The following is a 21,208-nucleotide window of genomic DNA, read 5'->3' as shown; positions in this document are numbered from 1 at the left end:
CATGGACAAGTGTGGGTGTCTCATAGATGAGTGTGTCTCATGGACAAGTGTGTCTCACAAACAAGTGTGGATATCTCACAGACAAGTGTATCTCATGGACGAGTGAGTGTGTCTCATAGGCAAGTGTGGGTGTCTCACGAATGAGTGTGTCTCACAGGCAAGTGTGGGTGTCTCACGGACAAGTGAGTGTATCTCACGGACAAGTGTGGGTGTCCCACGGATGAGTGTGTCTCACAGCCAAATGTGGGTGTCTCATGGATGAGTGTGTCTCATGGACAAGTGTGTCTCACAAACAAGTGTGGATGTCTCACAGACAAGTGTGAGTGTCTCACAGACGAGTGAGTGTGTCTCATAGGCAAGTGTGGGTGTCCCACGAATGAGTGTGTCTCACAGGCAAGTATGGGTGTCTCATGGACGAGTGTGTCTCATGGACAAGTGTGGGTGTCTCACGGACAAGTGAGTGTGTCTCACAGACAGGTGTGGGTGTCCCACGGATGAGTGAGTGTGTCTCACAGGCAAGTGTGGGTGTCTCACAGACAAGTGAGTGTATCTCATGGACAAGTGTGGGTGTCTCACAGATGAGTGTGTCTCACAGCCAAGTGTGGTGTCTCATGGACGAGTGTGTCTCATGGACAAGTGTGGGTGTCTCATAGATGAGTGTGTCTCATGGACAAGTGTGTCTCACAAACAAGTGTGGATGTCTCACAGACAAGTGTGAGTATCTCACAGATGAGTGAGTGTGTCTCATAGGCAAGTGTGGGTGTCTCACGAATGAGTGTGCCTCACAGGCAAGTATGGGTGTCTCACAGACAAGTGAGTGTATCTCATGGACAAGTGTGGGTATCTCACGGATGAGTGTGTCTCACAAACAAGTGTGGATGTCTCATGGACAAGCGTGTCTCACAAACAAGTGTGGATGTCTCACAGACAAGTGTGGATGTCTCACAGACAAGTGTGAGTGTCTCACAGACGAGTGAGTGTGTCTCACAGGCAAGTGTGGGTGTCTCCCGGACAAGTGAGTGTGTCTCACGGACAAGTGTGGGTTTCTCACGGACGAGCGTGTCTCACAAACCAGTGAGGGTGACATTTTACTGGGATCCTTACATTCAAGTATAGCCCGTTCCTTATCCCTCACCAATTGAAAGATGACCTGCCTGCCTTTTTTAAAAGCCCTAGAACACTGTGTGTCTGTTAGGCCAGGATTTTTCTTGGTCTGTCTCAGAACTATAGATCTTTAGCTTGTCTTTATTTCTGAAGTTACATCTGAATTGCATTATAGACTAATGTGCTGTAACACTGCTTGACCTATTGCTTGGAAAACATACCACACACTGAGAGGAAAAGGCTAGCTCAAGAGTTGCTGAGGACATTTAATCCTATAAAGCAAGTAGAAGGAAGGACTTGGATCCGAGTTAGCATTCACTGGCAAGGTTTTGTTTTCATTCATGTGTTCCTTCCCAGGTGGTCACCCGAGGTCTGTGGCAGGTTAGAAACCTTGCTAGGTGCTGGTATTATCGAAAACAACCTTGGACTCCAACCAACCTGAGAGTCCTTTTTCCCCAATTCGTCTGTCTGCTCTTAGTCCCAAGTATGGGAATGGCAGGCAAGGAAAGGCCAAGAGCAGAGCTGAAATGGATCTTTTTCTTGTGGTTTAAGGATCAGCCAGTTGGAACCAAGGAGATGTTTTCTTAGGGTTGCAGAAAAGTTTGAAAAACGATTAGATTGTTTTTGGCACTGAAATGTAGATTATAGATATATCATTAGTATTACTAAGTCGATGGGCTCTAGTACGAGGACTGTTATTTAGCAGTACATTCTTGCAAAAGTGCGCTGCCCTCAGCTCTGTACTGGAAGGCTGCTATGTTTAGATGTCTATCTCCCACCATTGGTGTTCTAATTACCCATGCTTTGAAAACCTCTCTGCGGTGTTGGCATTGCACAGCTCATCAATCTAGTCAGGTAAATACCATGCAGATGGTGGCCAGCCACACACACCAAGAGACCATGCACATTCGTAGCAAATGCTCCTTGATTCTGAAGCTCAAGGTCAGCCAACCTCGGTGGTTTCTTCCTTAAGCTGCCTGACTCTCTGGAGAAATGTGAGGGTTTTGTAATTTACCTCAGAAATCTCCCAAAGAGCCAGAGGACCATTTATCTTTTAGAGAAACGTGGCAGGGCACTTTAGAATTGTTAACATTGAAACTTTCAGTCAAAAAGAATAGCAGTTTTGCTGAACCTTAATGTCTTCCTAAGTCCTTGGTGCCAGATGCGCTATTTTCCTATTGGACTTGCCAAAACCACTAAATAGTTAAAACACATCCAATCATCTCTATATGGCCAAAATTGAATTCCACCCCCCCACCCCCCCGCCACAAAAAAAGAGCTCCTAGTCAGCAAACCTCATGGTCATGTTCCGTACTAGAAAATTTCTGATTAGTCTAAAAATTAGGAAAACAGACTTACAACACAAAAGACTTCAAATTTCTTTTTTGCATACAGGCTCAGAGTGAGAACTACCAGAGAAAGGAGAGAATCAAGGGGGAAAAGTCACAGCAATGAAAATCACAGCAAGAGCACCAACTATTATTATTACTATTATTATTCCCTCAACTACACACTCTTAATGCCCAACATCCCCAGTGAGTTTTCTCAGCACAGAACTCTGGCTGGCGGAAGCTGGGAGAAAGGAAGCTGCAGTTCACGCCAGATGCTTGGGCATCTTTGATGTGGCTTAAGCTGCTCTTGGGACTAGCCATTGCTTCCGAGCTCATGCAAGGAATGGTCCAAGAGGTTTTTTTGGTCGAGCATCCCCAAATCTTTGGTATTAAAATTGCCCGCAAATAATCCTTGGGTTTACTAATAAGCTACCCATAGCTCCAACCACCAAACAACATTTTAAGTGGCACACAAGGAGTAAAAAGAAAACCTTCCAATTCACGAACATCAATTATATCTAGACAGTTGGCAGGACAGAGGGTGGAGAGTCTGGAAGCTGTATTCTTGTTGCCTAAATGTGACCACGTCTGCACTTTACATTTTCTGAGATATATTACTTTCTTGATACTGTCTCTAAATTGCTAGCTCATCAAAGCCAATGTCAAGCTTCTTGTTCCTCCTGTATAGCAGTTGTTCTCAGTCCTGGCTTTTTCCTTGGGATCACCTCGGGAGCTTTACAAAATGCTGAACCCCAGGCAGCACTCCGGAACAGTTAAGCTGTAATCTCTGGAGAGGGGACATGTGTCAGGAGTTTGTAAAGCTCCTTGGGTGATTCCAGTGATCAGCCAGGGTGGAGAGCTACTGCGGTAGAGGATTTGGGAGGAGGAGGGCAATGGAAAGGGGAAGCTAGGAGGTAGATGAAATCTTCCACAAAGTTCAAGCATGGAGGACTTGGCAGGATGCTGACCGACAGTTAGCAGGTTGCAGTTGCTGCAGCTGATGCCCATCACTCCCTGATAACTCTCCAGCAGAGGTTTAGTTTCCCCAAACTATATATTAAGTTGGATTTTCAACTATTTGCCATTGTCTAAGCTTCTTAGCTGAAACTGACCAAAAGATCTCATTGAGACCTTAAGAAAGTGAAGGGGACACTGAGGTAGGCAACAACAGAGAGCTATTCAAGTAGGCTTAACCTCATGGGGTCCTCAGAAGAACCTCTAGTTCTAGCTAACTTGATGCTGGTTGGTCTGGGGTTCTGGGGTCATGGTATAGACATAAGACGGATTATAATATGGCAAGTTCCAGTCAAGCAGGCAGTCCACAGTAGTAGACTGACTCTGGGTTGATCCTCTCACTTGGCCCTGGATCCCTCACCCCATGGGGAGATTGCAGATGGAGGAGAGCCAGAGTAGACCCTCTAAAGCAGTGATTCTCAAGCTTAGGTGTGCACAGAATCACCGGAGGGATTGTTAAAACACAGACGACAGGGTCTCACTCGGCATTGCTAGGTCTATGGTGGAGCCTAAGCATTTGCACTTCCAATAAGTTCTAAGATATTGCTGATACTACTACAGCCCACACTTTGAGAATCACTGGCTTAAACATGAGATCCTGGACAGACGAGGGTTGTCCTGGTCTAGAAGAGGTACACCAGACTTCAAGAGTATTCCATCATGCCCTGGAAGAAGGAATAGAACATGGGTCTGCAATGAACTTGGCTTTATTTTCATGCACTTGTAAAAGGGTGAGAGCCATCTGATTAAGTGATTACCTCATGAGAACAGAGAGGGTTTTAAAATAGATAGGCATTTGGGTTGCTTGTCCCTCATATCTTTGCATTAGAAATTGGTAATATTTAAATCAGACTTAATTTTAGAGCCCCAACCTTCACTAGCATAAGGCTAAACACAATGACAGCAGCATCTATGGAAATCATTTAGTGTTTCAGTATTCTGGACAGGGAATTGTTCTCTCCAGCAGCAAACTGTCTATACCTACACTGAACAAGAGAAGGTCAAGGGCATCGGAGATGCTAGACAGGGTCTCAAAGATAGCACTCAGGCACCTAGATTGGCAGATGACCCTGGTGCACCAAGGTGGCTTGGCCCAGATAGCATCTATAGGGCCAGGGAACTTTTTGTGATAGGTCTGGAGCAAACCCCCAAGAAGACAGTTCTACCTAGAAGTTGTGGGATTTTTTAATTAAGATTGACCTTCTCTTGTAGCAGGAGGGGAAGAATGAAGGGGGGGAAATCGGAGGGGTAGACGAACCAGGAGAGACGATGGACTCTGAAACACAAACTGAGGGTTCTAGAGGGGAGGGGGGTGGGAGGATGGGTTAGCCTGGTGATGGGTATTGAGGAGGGCACATTCTGCATGGAGCACTGGGTGTTATGCACAAACAATGAATCATGGAACACTACATCTAAAACTAATGATGTAATGTATGGGGATTAACATAAGAATAAAAAAATTAAAAAAAAAAGATTGACCTTCTCTCTCCTTCTTATCATCTAAACTGGAGGCCATCCTGGCTTGTAATAGAATATCCAGAATTTTTCTAGAGAAAGTCACTCTTACTTCCCTGGTTGTTCCATAGAGGCAAAGTGTCACACAGGAAATAACATGAGTGGGCAGGCCACTGCAGTGAGCTCTGCAAGCTCGTAAGCACCTACTGCTGTACAAGACCCATCACTATTCCTTTCCCCAAGCCCCCTTTGAGCTGTGTTGAATCTCTAGCCAATTCTTGAACTCTGGGGAATCTGTGATGCCCTTCCTTCCTTTCTTCCCTGATGAACTTCTATTCATCCTTAAGAACCCTGCTCAGATGTTACATCCTCCATGAACCTATGTCTCTGGTTAATCTGGACAGATAAAACTAGTTCCTTCTTTGATTAATTTCCATATCGTGTCAAATACACATCATACTTATCACACTGTACTTCAAATGCATGTTCATGTGTTTGCCTTTCCTCACCTCTAGATTATTTGCTCTTGGAAGTTAAGTATTATGTTATATTCTTCTTTGTGTCCTTAGCACCTAATGTAGTGGTTGACACAAGGCCTACAAGTTTTACTGTTTAATTAATGAAAAAAAATAATTCTAGTGTTTGGGTGGGAGAAACATTACTTAAGAATCCAGTAGGGATACAGACTGGAAAATATGAATTGACCTCATAGAATCACAGATGATCAGGGCTGGAGACCTTAGTTATCATCATAGCAGTTCCTTGTCCTATGGAGAAGGAAGCTCAGAGATGCTTAAAGATCGTAAGTGGTTTATCCAAGAATCAGAGTGAATTGGACCAGGATGCAGCTGGTTTCCAGTCTAATGGTCAGTCAGTCTTGGCCAAATGCCCAGATGAAAAATTTGTGGACTGGATCTAGACCTTCTTTCCTAGGAGTGATGGAACCAGGCCCCAAAATGCCCACCTATTACCTGGGGACATGCCGTTCTCCCTCTCCAGTGCTAAACCCAACTCTGAGAGAGCATGGCAGTGTGCTTTGCCACAGAATCTAACATTTTTAAAGGGTGTTTAGGTAAATTTCCATCTCTAGACTTGAACCCCAATTGATTATTGGAAGGTTTTTCTAGTACTGCTGAGGCAAAAGGATATTTTGAGCAGAGTGGTAAGGAAGCGGAATGGAAACATCCCAGTCCTTAATTTTATGATTTCTAGCAGCAAGAAAAACACTCCAGATGCTCTTTCAACCTCCCTGTCCACTACCTCCTCTATGTAATTAGGGACTTGGTGGCTTCATTGACATTTCCTTCTGTAGTACAAGATGAGAGAGGGTTGAAGGAAGATAAATGGTGGGGGCCCACACTGGAAAAAACATGATAGGGAAAGGGGTTTTTGGAATTGGAGAGAGAATACAAACAGGAAGGATACAGATGTCATCTAGAAATTTTTGGGGGGGGTTACTCAATCCTTCACAAGTTCTACAATAGACATAATAGTTCACTCATTCATTCATTCATTAAAAATGTCATTCTCCTGCTTAAAGCCCTCCACTCCCTTCCCGTTACCCTTAGGATAAAACCATAGCTCCAGCTATGTCCTTGCAGACCTGGTTCCTTTTACCTCCTCATTTCATTTCCCTACGTGTTCAGCAATTTTGACTTGTTTCTACCTCAGGGCCTTTGCACTTGCTGTTCCTTTTGCCTGGAAAGTTCTCTCCCTCATTCCTTTTCATCCTTCAGATCTGAAGACCACTTCCTCCAAGAACTCTTCACTGAGCAACCTGCCTACAGGATCCCCTCGCTACACCCCGCAGTCCCCCTCTATCATCATACCTTGTGTATTTCCTTCATGACATGTAAAGATTCAGGAGATATATTGTTTATTTATATAAGACTGTAAGCTCCATAAGAGAAGAGACCCTGTCTGTCTTATTCACTGCTGGGTCCCCAGCACCCAGGTGCCTAACAAATAGCAGGGGCTCAGGAAATATTGTTGAATGAAGGAAGAAAGTACTTACATATACAAGGTTTATAGAAGTGAGAGGCGAATAGAAAACTTCCATTGCTTCTAGGAACTACAACCTAAACTTACAACCTATTTTTTACAAACCTAAAAATACAACCTATTTTTTTTTCTCATTGTATCATCTATATATCTTCTGATTGATAAAATTTGACTTTTGGCATGGTTCTCTGAGAGTCACAACCCAATTCTATAAGAGCTTTCTCTTATCTATCAAGTGGTCAGGTTGTCATATTTGCCACCATAACTCATCTGGATTTTTATCAAAGTACCAACTTGTTCTCAATTGTCAGGACTTTTTCTTCCATATAATTTATCTTAAGTTAGGCTGTCCCAAGTTGGGTCTACTACATCTGCATGTGTGTAATGTACAGAATAATTTCCATTTCATTGCTGGGTTAGGGGTCTGCTGGAGCAGGACCCTGGGTGTGACTGGAAGCACCTCGTTGGGACCCATGGACTGCATCCAGGCAGAAACCAAGTGCTTTGACACAAGAATGGGAGGCAGGTGCCACCGTAGGTCTGTGCAAGGTCAGCCCCTGGCAATTTCAGCAGCTAGGTTCTAGGTCCTTCCTGGGTGCTGATGCTGGTAAAGTTCCAGAACTCGGGGAATAGGGTTTGTCCTATTGGCACATCCCTCCCCTCCTGCCTACGGTATAGCTATCCATCTGCTAGAGAATATGGTGAAGCACTCATCTAATGCCAGCTCTCTCATCCCACAGAGTCCTGGCCCGTGGTCGTGCTGCAGTCCAGGGGGCTGGATGGCATGCTGGACCCAAGCTCAGCTCAGCGTCCGGGCCCAATAACGGCTTCTCCAAGGGAGCAGCTTTCTGTCCTGGCCACACCGAGGTAAGCACTTGAGGGGCTTCTGCCTCACCAAGGCTCCTGGCTCTGGAGCATCCAAGACAGCTAGAAATGAGCCCCAAGCTGAAGAAGGAGAGTCACATCTAACTGCTAATCAGCAGGAGCCTGGGGTGGGTCCTAGTGATCCAGCACATGTGGCCCTCCCTAGTCCGACCGGGAAAGAATTCTGCCATGCTTTTAGCTGGCCCCACAGCTTCCAGGGACATGTAAAGAGTCTGAGCTGCCCACCTCTGAAGTAACAGAACACAGGGCCTCCAGTAGACAGACAGAAAACATCAGTCAGAGCCTCCACACAGCTCCTGATCTGTCTGAGCTGGCAACCTCGTGAGATGAAATGTCCTTGATCACTCTCATGCACTTGGCCATGGAATAGAAGGTGGGGAGAGCTCCAGATCTGGGGACAGAGGCCAGCACTGAGTTCCACTGCCACTGGGTGTGTGCCCACATCAGGGTACTTACTCTTACTGCCTCTCTGTTTTCTCCTCTGTACAATGGGAATAATAAGGCCTCCTCCCAGGTTTGTTGTGATGGTTAATGAGGTACTTATGCCCAATAAAGGATAATGATGATAATTATGATCTCCCGCATTCATTTTAAGATGTGTGTCTAAGACTGCAGACCAGTAGATCCCGTTCCCAATAAAGCCATAGTGCCTGTACCCGCTAGTGCTTTCTGGCTATGTATTTCTATCATGGGCATTTTAAGTGCTTTTGGACCAAATCTACCTGATGCCCAGAAACCTGATAAACCAAATATGAAAATAATCGAATATCCAGGTATTCCCCAGTGTCCGGATTTGTGGCATGAGGAAGGTGAAACTTACAATCTGTTGAATGGAATTCTCGTTTTGATGTTGGTGAATGAGTAAGTGTAGCCATGGGTTCCAGTGAGTGGGGCCTTGGAGCTCTCTCCTCTGGAAGGTACTGAGGCTGAGTGACGCCAAGGCGGAGCCTGCCACTCAGTAGCTGCAGAACCCTAGGTCACTCAGACTCCCTGACACCCGTGTCTCTCCTCTGTCTAGCTCAAGGATTGGACTAGATCGCTGGTTCTCAAAATGCAGTCCCCACCCAGCAGCATCAGTATCACCTGGGAGCTTGTGAGAAATGCAGATTCTTGGGCGCCCAGCAGTCTGCAGTTTAGCAGGCCCTCCAGGTGATTCTGATGCCCTGAACCTCTGGACTGGATCATCTCTGCTGTCCTTTCCAGCCCAAGCTTCCCGCGGGAGATGCCAGCAGAAGCACTCCCTGGGTTCTATCCTGGCAATGCTATTCTCTGTTGTGGCCTCAGGGGTACCTCCCTGGGGAGCTGAGGAGCCACAGAATGCCTCTCACACTCCACACAGGTCCTGACAACTGGGGGTGTCCCAGTCTTTACAACTGAAGACAGCAGCATGTTTACATTTAGAGCAAGGCCAAGTGTACAGCGAAAATGACCTTTGACCCACTCTCATAACATGGCTGGAGGAGGAGGCTGGATTTCCTCAGCCACAGGAACTTGGCCTCACTAACACTAGTGACCCCAGTTCACTGACCCGATCTCTGGGCCCAGAATCACTAAAGCTCTAGGCACCACCCCTCTGAGGCAGGAATCATCATACTCCCCGGATAGAGAAGCTCCACGGCCGCGGTCTCCAGGTGCTGTCAGCCCTCCGAGCCACAGGAACGTGGGCCCGTTGCTTAGCTCCGTCCAGCAGCTTCATCACCTCATCAGGTGCAGCCCGAGTCCGCGTGAAGATCACTCACCTAGTGCAGGAAATTTCTGTCATGATTGGAGCATAGGAACCACTGGAAACCCACAGAATGTACCACTGGTCCAAGACAGGGCACAAAAGTGGGGGAGTCCTGAATAAAAGGCACCCCCCCACACACACACACACACACATACTCTTAATCATTTATCCTCCACTCAGGCTAGGAGCAGGACAAATACAGAACATTCAGCAGTGACACAGAACACGTTCCAACATGCGAGCCCCTAACGGCATCATCCCCAGCAGATCACTCAGCTTACAGGGCTCTGCTTAGTGAAGCCTCAGTGAGGACTGTCATGTCTTCAAGAGAAAGGCTTCAAAGCTTGTTCTTAAAAATAAATAAATAAAACTCACTCCCTGGTTCACGTCAACCAAGGAGAGAATGTTCTCTTATAAACTGCTTTTGTTCATTATATCACTAGAATAGAAATCACACTTGTTTTTTCTTTTCTTTATTTCTCCATTGATGATTTTTTAAAAGAAAGTCTTATTTAATTTAAAAAGAAATAGCTGGAGGGGATTAAAGAGTACACTTACCATGATGAGCACTGAGTAATGTATAGAATTGTTGAATCACCATATTATACACCTGAAACTCATATAACACTGTTAACTTTACTGGAACTACAATAAAAAGCTTAATGAAAATGAATAAATAAAAATAAAAATATTTGATATTGTCACTGCATTATGAGAAAATGTCAGACATGGCAATATTCTCACTTAAAAAAAAGCTAGGAAGTATATTTTAAACATAAATAAAGTTTTAAAAAAAGATTATGGGGCATGCTATTATGGGTGAGTCAGTTAAAAAAAACTTTTATGAGAGATATATTTGCAACATTTTCAAAAATCTTAATGAAGCAATCTGTCCCTGATGCAAATCTCCACTGTGATGAAATGCTGTCCGCTACCATGCATTATCCTGACAGCGAATCAAGAAGTCACAGTTGACGTTAAGAACTTTGTGAGATCGGGCGCCTGGGTGGCTCAGTCGTTAAGCGTCTGCCTTCGGCTCAGGTCATGATCCCAGGGTCCTGGGATCGAGTCCCACATCGGGCTCCCTGCTCTGCGGGAAGCCTGCTTCTCCCTCTCCCACTCCCCCTGCTTGTGTTCCTGCTCTCGCTATGTGTCTCTCTGTCAAAAAAATAAATAAAATCTTAAAAAAAAAAAAAAAAAAAGAGTTGCATGTCCTAAAAAAAAAAAAAAGAAAAAAGAACTTTGTGAGATCAATTCAGTAGAACCTGCAGAGTGCCAGGCAGAGCAGCAACCTGCATAGCTGCTTAAGTTTGAAGCATGTCCGAGCTGGAAGATTCCTTAAGAATCAGCAGTCACATGGAGCAGTGAGGGAGCACAGAAGCAAGGGACTCGTCCGCACACTCACTGATTCTTACAGCCAGAGCCACCTGTGAACACTAGGTCACCTAGACACAACGAAGATGAACTGGATGCTTTTCTGCCTCCAGGGAGTTTGCCTGGAGGTGGGAGAAGATGAGAACACAACCGCCCTAAGACAGCATTAAGGAAATGCTTTACAGAGGTGAGAAGGGAGAGAGTCTCTGTAGAAATAGAAAAAGGTCCCGCCCTCCCCAGTGGAGGTGGTATTTAAATTGGGTGTTAAAAGGTGATGGGAAGGACTCCAACCAACACAGGTGGGGAGCAGAAAAGGCACAGGGAGGGCAAGGGGGAGTATGCCTGGCATAGAAGAATCTGAACCAAGGACAACTACTCACCACTGGACCCTCTGGGCGGGTGATGTGACCAGAGCGGTGCTTCAAGAGGTTAAATGGGTGGCTAGGGACAGTAGGGCACTGGAAGAAGAGAGATGAGGGTCCAGAACATCAGTTGGGAGACGGTTCTGTGACCTGAACTAGGAACAGGAGGTGAGAATAGAAAGTACAATTTCAAGAGATGCTACTGGGGAGCAAAACGCAAAAGGCTGGGGTGGGGAGGGCCGGGAAGAAACAGCAGAGGCCAGCGATGAGCTGAGGTTTGGAGCTGGTGAGCAAAGGGATGGTGGTTCCAGTACCAGAATAAAGGAAAATGTTGGAGAAACACATTTAGGAGGGTGGGGTGCAGGGAGATGCCCACAAGTGATAGCAGCTGGGGAACTACGTCATAAGCCGTCAAGCGGTCCAAAATGGGACTGCTGCTGTTGAATACAGGGAGGGCAGTGAGGGATCAACCGAGGAGTGGGAGTGTGAAGATTTTTGCTTGGGATGCCTTGCGTTTAAAATGTCAGTATCCGTGGAGAGTTGCTGGAGGTTCAGAACTGGCTTTCAAAAGAGCAGTTGGGCTAGAGATCCCGGTATGGGCATCAATCCCACAGAAGTCTCAGCTGACTCCTTAGAAGAGGATGAGCTTACCAAAGGGGAGACTGGAGGAGGAGGTGGGAATCTCTCTCTGGTCATGGGAAATAGGGAGCAGGATGTCCCTTATTACCATCAAAACCCTAAATTTTAGTGGTTTCCTTTTTCCATTTCCCCATCCAAATTCTAAGTGTTAACTAATTTGGATATAAACAGACGAATTTTCAGTTTCATGTCTTCTCCCTTCTTCTCTCTGATGAGAGATACCATGTATTGAGAAGAAAGAAAAGGAGCAAACCAAGGGGCTTGACTTAGCTGCCAACCAACCGAATGATCGGTTCTGTAGCAGTTGGCTGGACAATTATCTGCCACACCATTAGCCAGCAGAACCAGCGGTGGTCAAAAGCCCAGATGTCCCACCACCTCCTCTGCATGGCCGGCTGGAGGACTGGGGTAAACACCAATGTTTTTCAAAGTAACCCAAGAGAAAAGAATTTGGTGGTTTTATTCTTGGTATCTCACCAAAGAGCTGCCTGTTTCCAGCTGGAAAAAAAAGCACAGTATTGAAGAGAAGAATGCATCATTTTGAAACAGATTAGGAACACAGCATGCAGCCATATCACCCACAAAATCCCAAAGAAAGCATGTACCACAATGAAAAGAAGGCAGGGAGTGAGCTTCTCGCACCATCCCCATTCGCTGCTTCATTCATTCACCTTATATTTTTGAGGACCTACTGTGTGCCAGCACTGCACATGGCCCCGGAAATACATAACTCCAAACAGCACAGCTTCTAAAGTGCTCTCAAGGTACTCGATTATCCACCACGCTAGGAAAGGTGATAAGGTTATGCACAAGCCACCATGAAAGACAAGAGAGGTGCACACCGAGGATGGAGTGCCTAGGGCAGGTGGATGAGACACAGCTCTGCACTCCAGGGCCTTGCAGCCAGTGGGGAGACAGGCTCAAATCATCAGGCTTGAAAAGAAGCCCAGTTGAGGCAATGAGTATGCTATGAAAAGGTGTGAATGGAGTAGGCTCAGACAGCAAACAAGCAGCAGTGTGACTGAAGAAGATAAAGTCCGTCATGGTCAACACAGGACATTGGAATGACTCAGAATTAAGTAGATGTGTGCGCACCTTTCAATCCTCGCAACAACCCTGTGAAATAGTGGTTACAATTTTACCAGTGAGGAAACTAAGGCTCAGAAAGATTAAGTGACTTCCCTCTGCTAGCAAGTAGCCGAGCCGGGAATCCAAACAAGGTTTTCTAACCCCAGATCCAATGCAGAATGACCCGTGGGAATGGGAAGAAAAAGGGGGAAAGGATGGAACAGAAAGTTAGAGCACCCTCTCTAGGGGATGTCTCTAACCCTACCAAGATTTAGGGAAGCTTCACAGAGGAGGTGACATTTGATATCCATCCACAGGTGTGACTGGGACCTCCACAGTTAGCTGCCCTAGGGGTGGTCACTGGTGGGCAACTCTGGTACAGTGTGGAGCCCTGTCTGGCCCGTGCTCCAAAGGGGCTTGTACTGTCTCATGGGGACAGATGATTTCTGCCATTTGCTCTATACTCACATAGGAGTAAATAATAAAAAGAAAAGGCATGTTTAAGAATGGAAGACAAGGGCACCTGGTGGCTCAGTCAATTGGGCGTCTGCCTTCCCCCCAGGTCATGATCCCGAAGTCCAGAGATCGAGTCCCGCATCAGGCTCTCTGCTCAGCAGGGAGTCTGCTTCTCCCTCTGCCCCTCCCCCTGCTCATGTTCTCTCTCTCTCTCTCAAATGAATAAATAAAATCTTAAAAAAAAAAAAAAAGAATGAAAGACAAAGTGAGGGGGAAGGAAGGAAGGGTAGACTGGTTTAGTAAGGGGTCAGCTTTGGGTTCTGTTCCTAGTTGTGCTGATGACTTTAGGCCTCTTGGTTAATTTTCTGTGGATCACTTTCCTTGTATATGAAAGAAAGATGACAAATCCTAACCGAAGTCACAGACTAATGAGAAATTAGAAATGAATGTACCTGAGAAGTTTTAAAATGTCACACAACAAGGAGCTGTTACCAGCATCCATACTTCTAAGTGCTGGCTGGCGGCTGAATAGGCTGGCAATGCTGGTCCCAGAGCTATATACTTTTTTTGCCAAACATGGTGCTTCATGGGTTTGTAACAAGGGTTCCAAGTCACCAGATCTCAGAGATGATCCAGTGCTGCTGTCTGAAGAGGGTGTATTCAGGGCTGAGGCTTCAAGACGAGTCCCCGGCAACCCTTCCCAGGGGAGTCAAGCCGTCGGGCTCGACACAGTGCTAAGGACAGGTGTCAGACACATACTGTCCACCCACAGCTGCCTCAAGGACTCAAAGGACCCTGTATATGGTGCTGCCAAATTCACATGGTGCCAGAGGGCAGAATTTCGGGGGCTCTGTCCCTTCCTGAAAAAGCCCAGCCCGTGAATGGCGTGACCATGCCTCCAGGCCATCTGAGCCAGCCCTGTTTACGCCTATTGTCCTATGTCATTGTGTCCAGCAGCCCCTCTCGCTCTCAAAAGTCTCTCGGTTTGAACGGTAAATTCCAGCGTCACCTTGCCCTTAGACTCCCAGGTGAAATAAACCTCCTTGTGATCCTCTCGGGAGGTCAAGACCCAGAAACTGCCTTTGTACAGAACTTCGCGCCCCGTGGACTAATCCCTGTTTCTGTTTCCTTCCAGGTGCATAGCGTAATGTCCATGTTGTTCTACACTCTGATCACAGCTCTTTTGATCGGCATCCAGGCAGAACCCCATCCCGAGAGCCATGTCCCAGCAGGACACGCCATCCCCCAAGCCCACTGGACTAAGCTTCAGCATTCCCTTGACACAGCCCTCCGCAGAGCCCGCAGCGCCCCAGCGGGGGCAATAGCTGCAAGGGTGGCAGGGCAGACCCACAACATCACTGTGGACCCCAAACTCTTTAAAAAGCGGCGACTGCGCTCACCCCGCGTGCTCTTCAGCACGCACCCCCCACCTGTGGCGGCAGATACTCAGGATCTGGACGTAGAGGCTGGCGGTGCTGCCCCCGTGAACAGGACTCACAGGAGCAAGCGGTCATCGTCCCACCCTGTCTTCCACCGGGGGGAGTTCTCGGTGTGCGACAGCGTCAGCGTGTGGGTGGGGGACAAGACCACCGCCACGGACATCAAGGGCAAGGAGGTGATGGTGCTGGGAGAGGTGAACATTAACAACAGTGTGTTCAAACAGTACTTTTTTGAGACCAAGTGCCGGGACCCCACGCCCGTGGACAGCGGGTGCAGGGGCATTGACTCCAAGCACTGGAACTCATATTGTACCACGACCCACACCTTCGTCAAGGCGCTGACCATGGACGGCAAGCAGGCTGCCTGGCGGTTTATCCGGATCGACACAGCCTGTGTGTGCGTGCTCAGCAGGAAGGCCGGGAGAAGAGCCTGACCTGCAGGACGGCCCCCACCCTCCCCGAGCTCCCCCTCCACACCCTCCTGGGCCCCTCCCTACCTCAACCTGTAAATTATTTTAAATTATAAGGACTGCATGGTAATTTATAGTTTATACAGTTTTAAAAAATCATTATTTATTAAATTTTTGGAAGCATCCCGTGTGCCGGCACTCCAGTCGTTTTCCCCAGTGTGACCCTCTGCAAGTCTTGGGACATTGCAGGGTGTAATCCCCATAGCGTCACCTGGCTGTCACCCTCACCCCACCCCAGCCAGCTCTGCAAACTTCAGGGAAGGCTGACTGGGTTCACAGATTCACCTAAGCCGGACATGATTAGAAAGGGAAGTCTGCTGGATTACAGCTTTGATCTGCCTTCCAGAGCCAAAACTACCTAATCCTTGGATTACCTGGCCCACTGCCCCAATGCATGAGCCTCGGGAAGTTTGTGGAGCCTCGGCAGAAACCGGTCCGCCACCTCAGAGTCCCGGAGGGACTCACCATATAGTAGGAGGAGGCTTGCACCAAAGACCTATGGGGCTGGCTTGTTTTTAGGGGGAGATCTGCTTTTGGCTGAAATGCTGTCTGGAAGAACGGTAATGAAATAATCTCATGAGAGCTGTCATGGTAGATCTGATTTCATGTTCAGACTGCCTTAGGACTAATGGCGGGTCCTCCATTTATCCTCCAGAGGCTTCCTGCAGAAAGACTTCATTACCCAAGAACACATGGGGGCCTCCATCACTCTTGCCACCCACTGAGGCCCCACAGCAGCTTCCAACGGCCCCAACGTTGGCCTGTAATCAGGGGGGCCAGAGACCTTCCCAGAAAGAACTTTTTGATTTCTAATTGGGTGATTTCCACAAGTGACCGAAGGTGGGAGGGGTCAGGGAAACTGGAGAGTAGATTGCTGGGGGAGAAAAGAGGTAAACAGAGTGAGAACCGACACAAAAGCCAGGGAGGTGCAGAGAAAAGGTGGGCCAAGCCAGAAGGGAACAGTGACTGCCTGCTCCTCCCTGACAGGGGAGAGTGAACAGGAGAGAGGAGAGGAGAGACAGGTGAGGTGGGGGCCACGGGGCAGAACGAGGAGGAACGTGTGTCATGTTTACCAGCATCGATATCCTGGGCTTCCAGAAACTCCAACACCCTGAGTAGTTGTGTTTGGGGGGTGGTAATGCTAATCAACACTGACTACTTCAAGAGCTCCTGGCCAGATATGGGGGTGAAAGACTCCAGGGGCCAGTCTGGAGCAGGGCTCCACCCATCCTCCACCTTCCCCTGTAACTTTTTTAGTTTTTCCCTGAAGGCACATTTTTTTCTCCCAGCGGAGAACTTACATTGAAATGGAATTTCTGCTTTCCTAGCCATCCCTTCCTGCCCAGGGTGAAAGGCCTACTCTAGTTTTTAGACCCAAATTGTCCCTCTGATTAAAAAAAAAAAAGCAAATGGTCGTATTCATTCCTCTGTTACTTCGTCTATCCCACCCGCTCCCCAACCCAATCCAAATAGGGCCAATTAGAAACGTAGAGAGCTTTGGCAAGTGAGGCATTTGATTAGGGTGAAAAGCATGATGAAATGAGCCCTGTTTTTCCTATCAAAGCAACTGCAGTTGGAATAAAGATTCATGCTCAAGAAACACCAACCAGAACATTGCACGCCGAGATGCTTGGTCAGATAAAGGCTGGGGAGAGGGAGCCCTCCCACCGGCCTGTGTCTGCAGCTTTTTCCCTGGGCTCCAGGGCCCGTGGCCTCAGCCCTCCTGGCTCCGCCTGAAGACCGCTCCTGGGGGGCCTTCCTCCTCGGGCTGGCAGTCCTGCGGGGTCCTGGCTATGCGAGGGTGGGCAGTGAGGGCGGCATTTCAGAAGCTCCCAGCCCCGAAGAAGCTTCGTTGGTGAGCAGCTACACCAGCATGAAGAGTCTGGGGAGCTCATCCCCGCACTGCAGGCCACTGGGACATCTAAAATACATATTCTGGACTCTCCTGGCCTGTCTGGAGGGAAGGCAGCCTCCAAGCCTCTGAGGAAGGACGGAGGCCAAGGGTCAGGGAAGAGAGGTCCGGAACCTGGACTGGATCGCCCGACGGAAGAACCAAGCAGCACTCGGAGATCTTGGAGGATAGGAGGTTTATTCAACGCCAGCGAGCTCAGAGGAGAGTGGTGTCCAAAGGTCTGAGCGCCGAGCACAAAGGGGGCAATTTATACACTTCTACTTAGGCATACTTGGCACTTTTGGTGCGATCGCGAAGCGGGGCAGGGAGGAGGACCCGGATTGGTGCGCGCAGGAAGCAGAGCGGGGAGAAGAACCCGGATTGGTGCGCGTGGGAAGCAGAGCAGGGAGAAGAACCCGGATTGGTGCATGCGCGAAGCGGGGCAGGAAGGAAGACCCGGATTGGTGCGCACGGGAAGCAGAGCGGGGAGAAGAACTGGGAGGAGCCCCAAGGCAAGGACTAGGACTCTCTCGCTGGCTCGGTCGGCCATCTTAGGACACAGATTTTCCTTATCAAGAGGAGCCCCCCACCCCCACCCCACTAACACCAAGGCCTTCCCCAAAGGCAACAGAGCGCGAGGCCCAGCTCCCGAGTGGCCGTGTGGGAGGCAGTGTTTTCACGCCATGCGCAGGAATATCAGTTTGGCCCAAGAGAGATGGAGCAATCCAAAAACAACCCCAAGCCTGGTGGTTGTGCAGCTTGCACTCTGCCCCCACAACCCAGGGGGGAGTCTGGCTTCCACACCCATCCCGGCTGCCTCAGAGAGGCTGGCCCAGGTCATCAGGGCGCCAGACACTTGAACACATTGATATAATAGCTCACTACCACCCATTATGTCCCCCTGAGGGGCCGCAGCTGCGGAGCCCACCAGCCCTTCCTCCACTCACCACACTGAGATTTCCCGCCCAGTTCCCCCAAAGCCCGGAGAGTCGGAGCAGATCCCCTCCCCTCGGCAGGCAGCTTCCTCCACCGGAAGGCCTCCCTCTAGCATGCCAAAGAAAACTAGTGCAGACCCGGGCTCGTCCTCAGCCGGACATAGCCCAGGCCTCCCAGCAAAGCAAAAGTCCTGGTTCTGGGAAATGAGAGCAAGATGGGGCCTGACTCTGGTGTATATTCCAAGTCTGTCCCTCTGACCTCCCCTCCCCCAGCCAGGGCACTAGGCACCCCTAGCTCTGCTTCTGCCACTAGCAAAACACCTACCACAGAGAGACAGATTTTCAGCAGCCAGCAAACGGCTAGCTAGTTTCATCCCCATGAGATATGGGAATGCTCTTCTTCGAAGTCTCACCACTTTCTCCTCTGTATAATCTGCATTATGGGAGAAGGGTCCACCCCAGACCTGGAGGACAGAGGACACAGGGGCAGGGTCTGCCCCTCATGGGCCACATGTTCTCTGCTCCTTGAAGAAAAGGGGGCATTCGGAATGGGGGTGCAGAAGTGAGTGCAAGTGTGGGCTATGAAGATCACAAGGGCCCAACTGGGCAGTGACCTCAGGCTTTCTTCCATGGGCCTGAATGGAAGAGCGGGAGCCCCCAGGCCCCTGGTGCTGAGGAAGCAGCTGGGTGTGATGCCACCGACAAGGGGCACCACATCCTATGCAAGCGCAAGGCAAAGGAATTTATCCTCAACGGAACAATTCCTGTGCTGATTGTAGGAAGGTAACAACTATGCTGGTACTCAGGAAACATTGGTTTATTGGCCAAGGTATCAATCGGGTAAAGGAAACCATCTGGTCCGTGGACGTCATGGAAACTGAATGTGACCATGGCATAGCCAGGCCCAGAAAGGTCAAGAGCAAGGGAGTGGGCTGTGGAGTCAGACAAGCCAGGTACTTCTACTTAGGCTGTGTGACCTTAGGCAGGTTGCTTCACTTCTCTGAGTTTCCATTTCTTCATCTGTGAAATGGGCATAATAGTAGCATTTTCTCAGAGAGCCTAGAGATGATTATAGGAGACAATATGCAAATATACACAAGCACCTGGCACTTCAGAAGTATGTAATAAATTTTAGTTTTGAAAAGCCCAGTTGGCTGCAAAACCCTAAAAGGATGTTAGAACAGGGTGGAGCAGCTTTCAGCAAGGCAAGGCAGTTCATGAACAGAAAGTTTCGGAGTTGCCTCATAGGTTCCTTCCATGACAGGCAATGTTAATAGTGACTGCTAAGCAGTTCATGTGGCTAAGCTCTGAGCAAGCCTCTGGGTTCTAAAACTAAGACCACCTTAAGGAGAGTGCCACAAGTCTGGGCTTTCTGTTTGCATGCCTCACGGCCAGAGGACTACTCCACGGTTCTCTGGGATGTGTTTACTCCTCCAGCCTCTGGCAAGTTTATAAACCATTGGCTCTGAGCATTTCCACGTGTCAAGCACGTGGGATCTGTTTTGTTCCAGTTCACTTGGGTCTGCAACCAAAAAAAGCTGTGACCTTCTCAGCATTCACCTGGGTTTGTGGAGATGGCTCAGGAGGTCCAGGGCCAAGATTAAATTCCTGCAGCAGAAGCCTGAAGAGACTCCCTGCAACCCAGGGCTGCTCCTTAAAATCCAGGATGCGTTCCATCTGTGTTCCCCTTGGCATCCGGCCTGATCTTGCATGTGACAGGCACTCAATCAGTGCCTTAGGGCAGGTAAGAGAGAATTTAATTCCCATCTTCTTCTCCAGCACCCTCACCACTCCCACCCTGTCTGTGCCTACCCTGTGTCAGCAATAAACGGGTTAAGTGGTTAAAGACAAAGTCCTTCCTGAGGCCACTGCATGAGAGTCATCCTAGAAGCTTTCGGAGGTTGGTGTCATGGCAACGAGCATAGTCTGACTGCCACGGTCGAATCCGGGCCTCACCATAAGCTTGGCTGAGTGATATCAGACAAATTACCTTATTTCTCTGCACTTCAGTTTTCTTATACAGAAAATATGGATGATAATAATAGAACCTACTTTGTTGAGTAGTAAGGCACTTAGTCCAGTGCTTGGCACATTGTAAATTATTGTATTTAAGACATATGTAAATACACACACGACTATATATACATATATGCCCACATATAGACACAACATACAAATACACACACACAGAGAGCCCTCTCGAGCTAAGAAGCAGCCAGGAAGTGCACCGCCTACACTCACATGCACCCACCCACTGACTTAAAAACACAGAGGGACATACAAATCGGTGCACATAAACATTCGAAACGACAGCTACAGCGGTAAGAAGCAATCGGTGCAAAGAGTAAATCAGGGAAGACTTCCTGAAGGAAACAACTTCGAAAACTGTGTTTGGAAAAAGAAGTTGAATGAAATTATCATTTGCTCTGGGACTTTTCCCAGATTTACAAACCATGTAAAGCCCACCCAAGAGGTTGCCTAGCCCCTAGACGGGAGAGAGAGGAGAGCCACCTCATTCTGAGCTATAGCCTGGCAAAGGAACTAGCTTTTCCTGCAACTATAGACGTTGGGAAAACCCAAGGAAGAATGGTGTGAAATCCTGTGCATGAACACAAGGTCCTTGTATGCCGGCCACAAAATCTTCATCCTCAGCCCAGATGCCAAAGAGCTGATTAAATAGCTTCCTGAAGATGTGACTTCCTCCAGCTTTATCAGCCGGCGTTCCTTAACACCGAAAATAAGTAGGAAAAAGATTGACCCTCCGAGTGGGCACCACGAGCCCCTGGCTCCGGGGACGGACTTGGGCTGAAGGCCCGCTAGCCGCCGGGGCGGACATTCGCTGCCACTCCTCAGGGCCGACTCGGGCCCGGCGGCCTCTCCCTGTTTATCTTGCCCTCGCTATTCCTTTCACTTTGACATAATGAAAGTGCAACTTGCACACTGTCTCGAGATTGCATATGATAATTGGAAACATGTGTCCGAGTTGGCATCCCTTCAAAGGACTTGGGCCGTCTTCTGATTGCAATAGCAATCCCCTGAGCTGGCTCTGCGGCCTTTA

At 48.3% G+C, this 21,208-nt stretch overlaps 1 protein-coding gene and 1 long non-coding RNA gene across 4 annotated transcripts in view; both read left to right on the top strand.

Moving 5' to 3' along the window:
* Positions 1–15,348, top strand: part of NGF (nerve growth factor) — a 54,362-nt gene extending 39,014 nt beyond the window's left edge. For all 3 annotated transcript variants that reach the window (XM_081815738.1, XM_081815740.1, XM_081815739.1), the window contains exons 2-3: positions 7,646–7,772; positions 14,551–15,348. In XM_081815738.1, the coding sequence (XP_081671864.1) occupies positions 14,563–15,288 (726 nt within the window). In that variant the 5' untranslated portion in view covers positions 7,646–7,772; positions 14,551–14,562 and the 3' untranslated portion in view covers positions 15,289–15,348. The remainder of the gene's footprint in view (positions 1–7,645; positions 7,773–14,550) is intronic.
* Positions 1–21,208, top strand: part of LOC115943959 (uncharacterized) — a 1,191,882-nt gene that overhangs the window by 1,038,330 nt on the left and 132,344 nt on the right. The gene's annotated exons all lie outside the window — the stretch shown is intronic.

This window comes from Leptonychotes weddellii, chromosome 4 (genome assembly GCF_054177405.1).
Source record: "Leptonychotes weddellii isolate Sample4059 chromosome 4, ASM5417740v2, whole genome shotgun sequence".
NCBI classification, from domain to species: Eukaryota; Metazoa; Chordata; class Mammalia; order Carnivora; family Phocidae; genus Leptonychotes; species Leptonychotes weddellii.
This window is presented reverse-complemented; position numbering and strand designations above follow the sequence as displayed.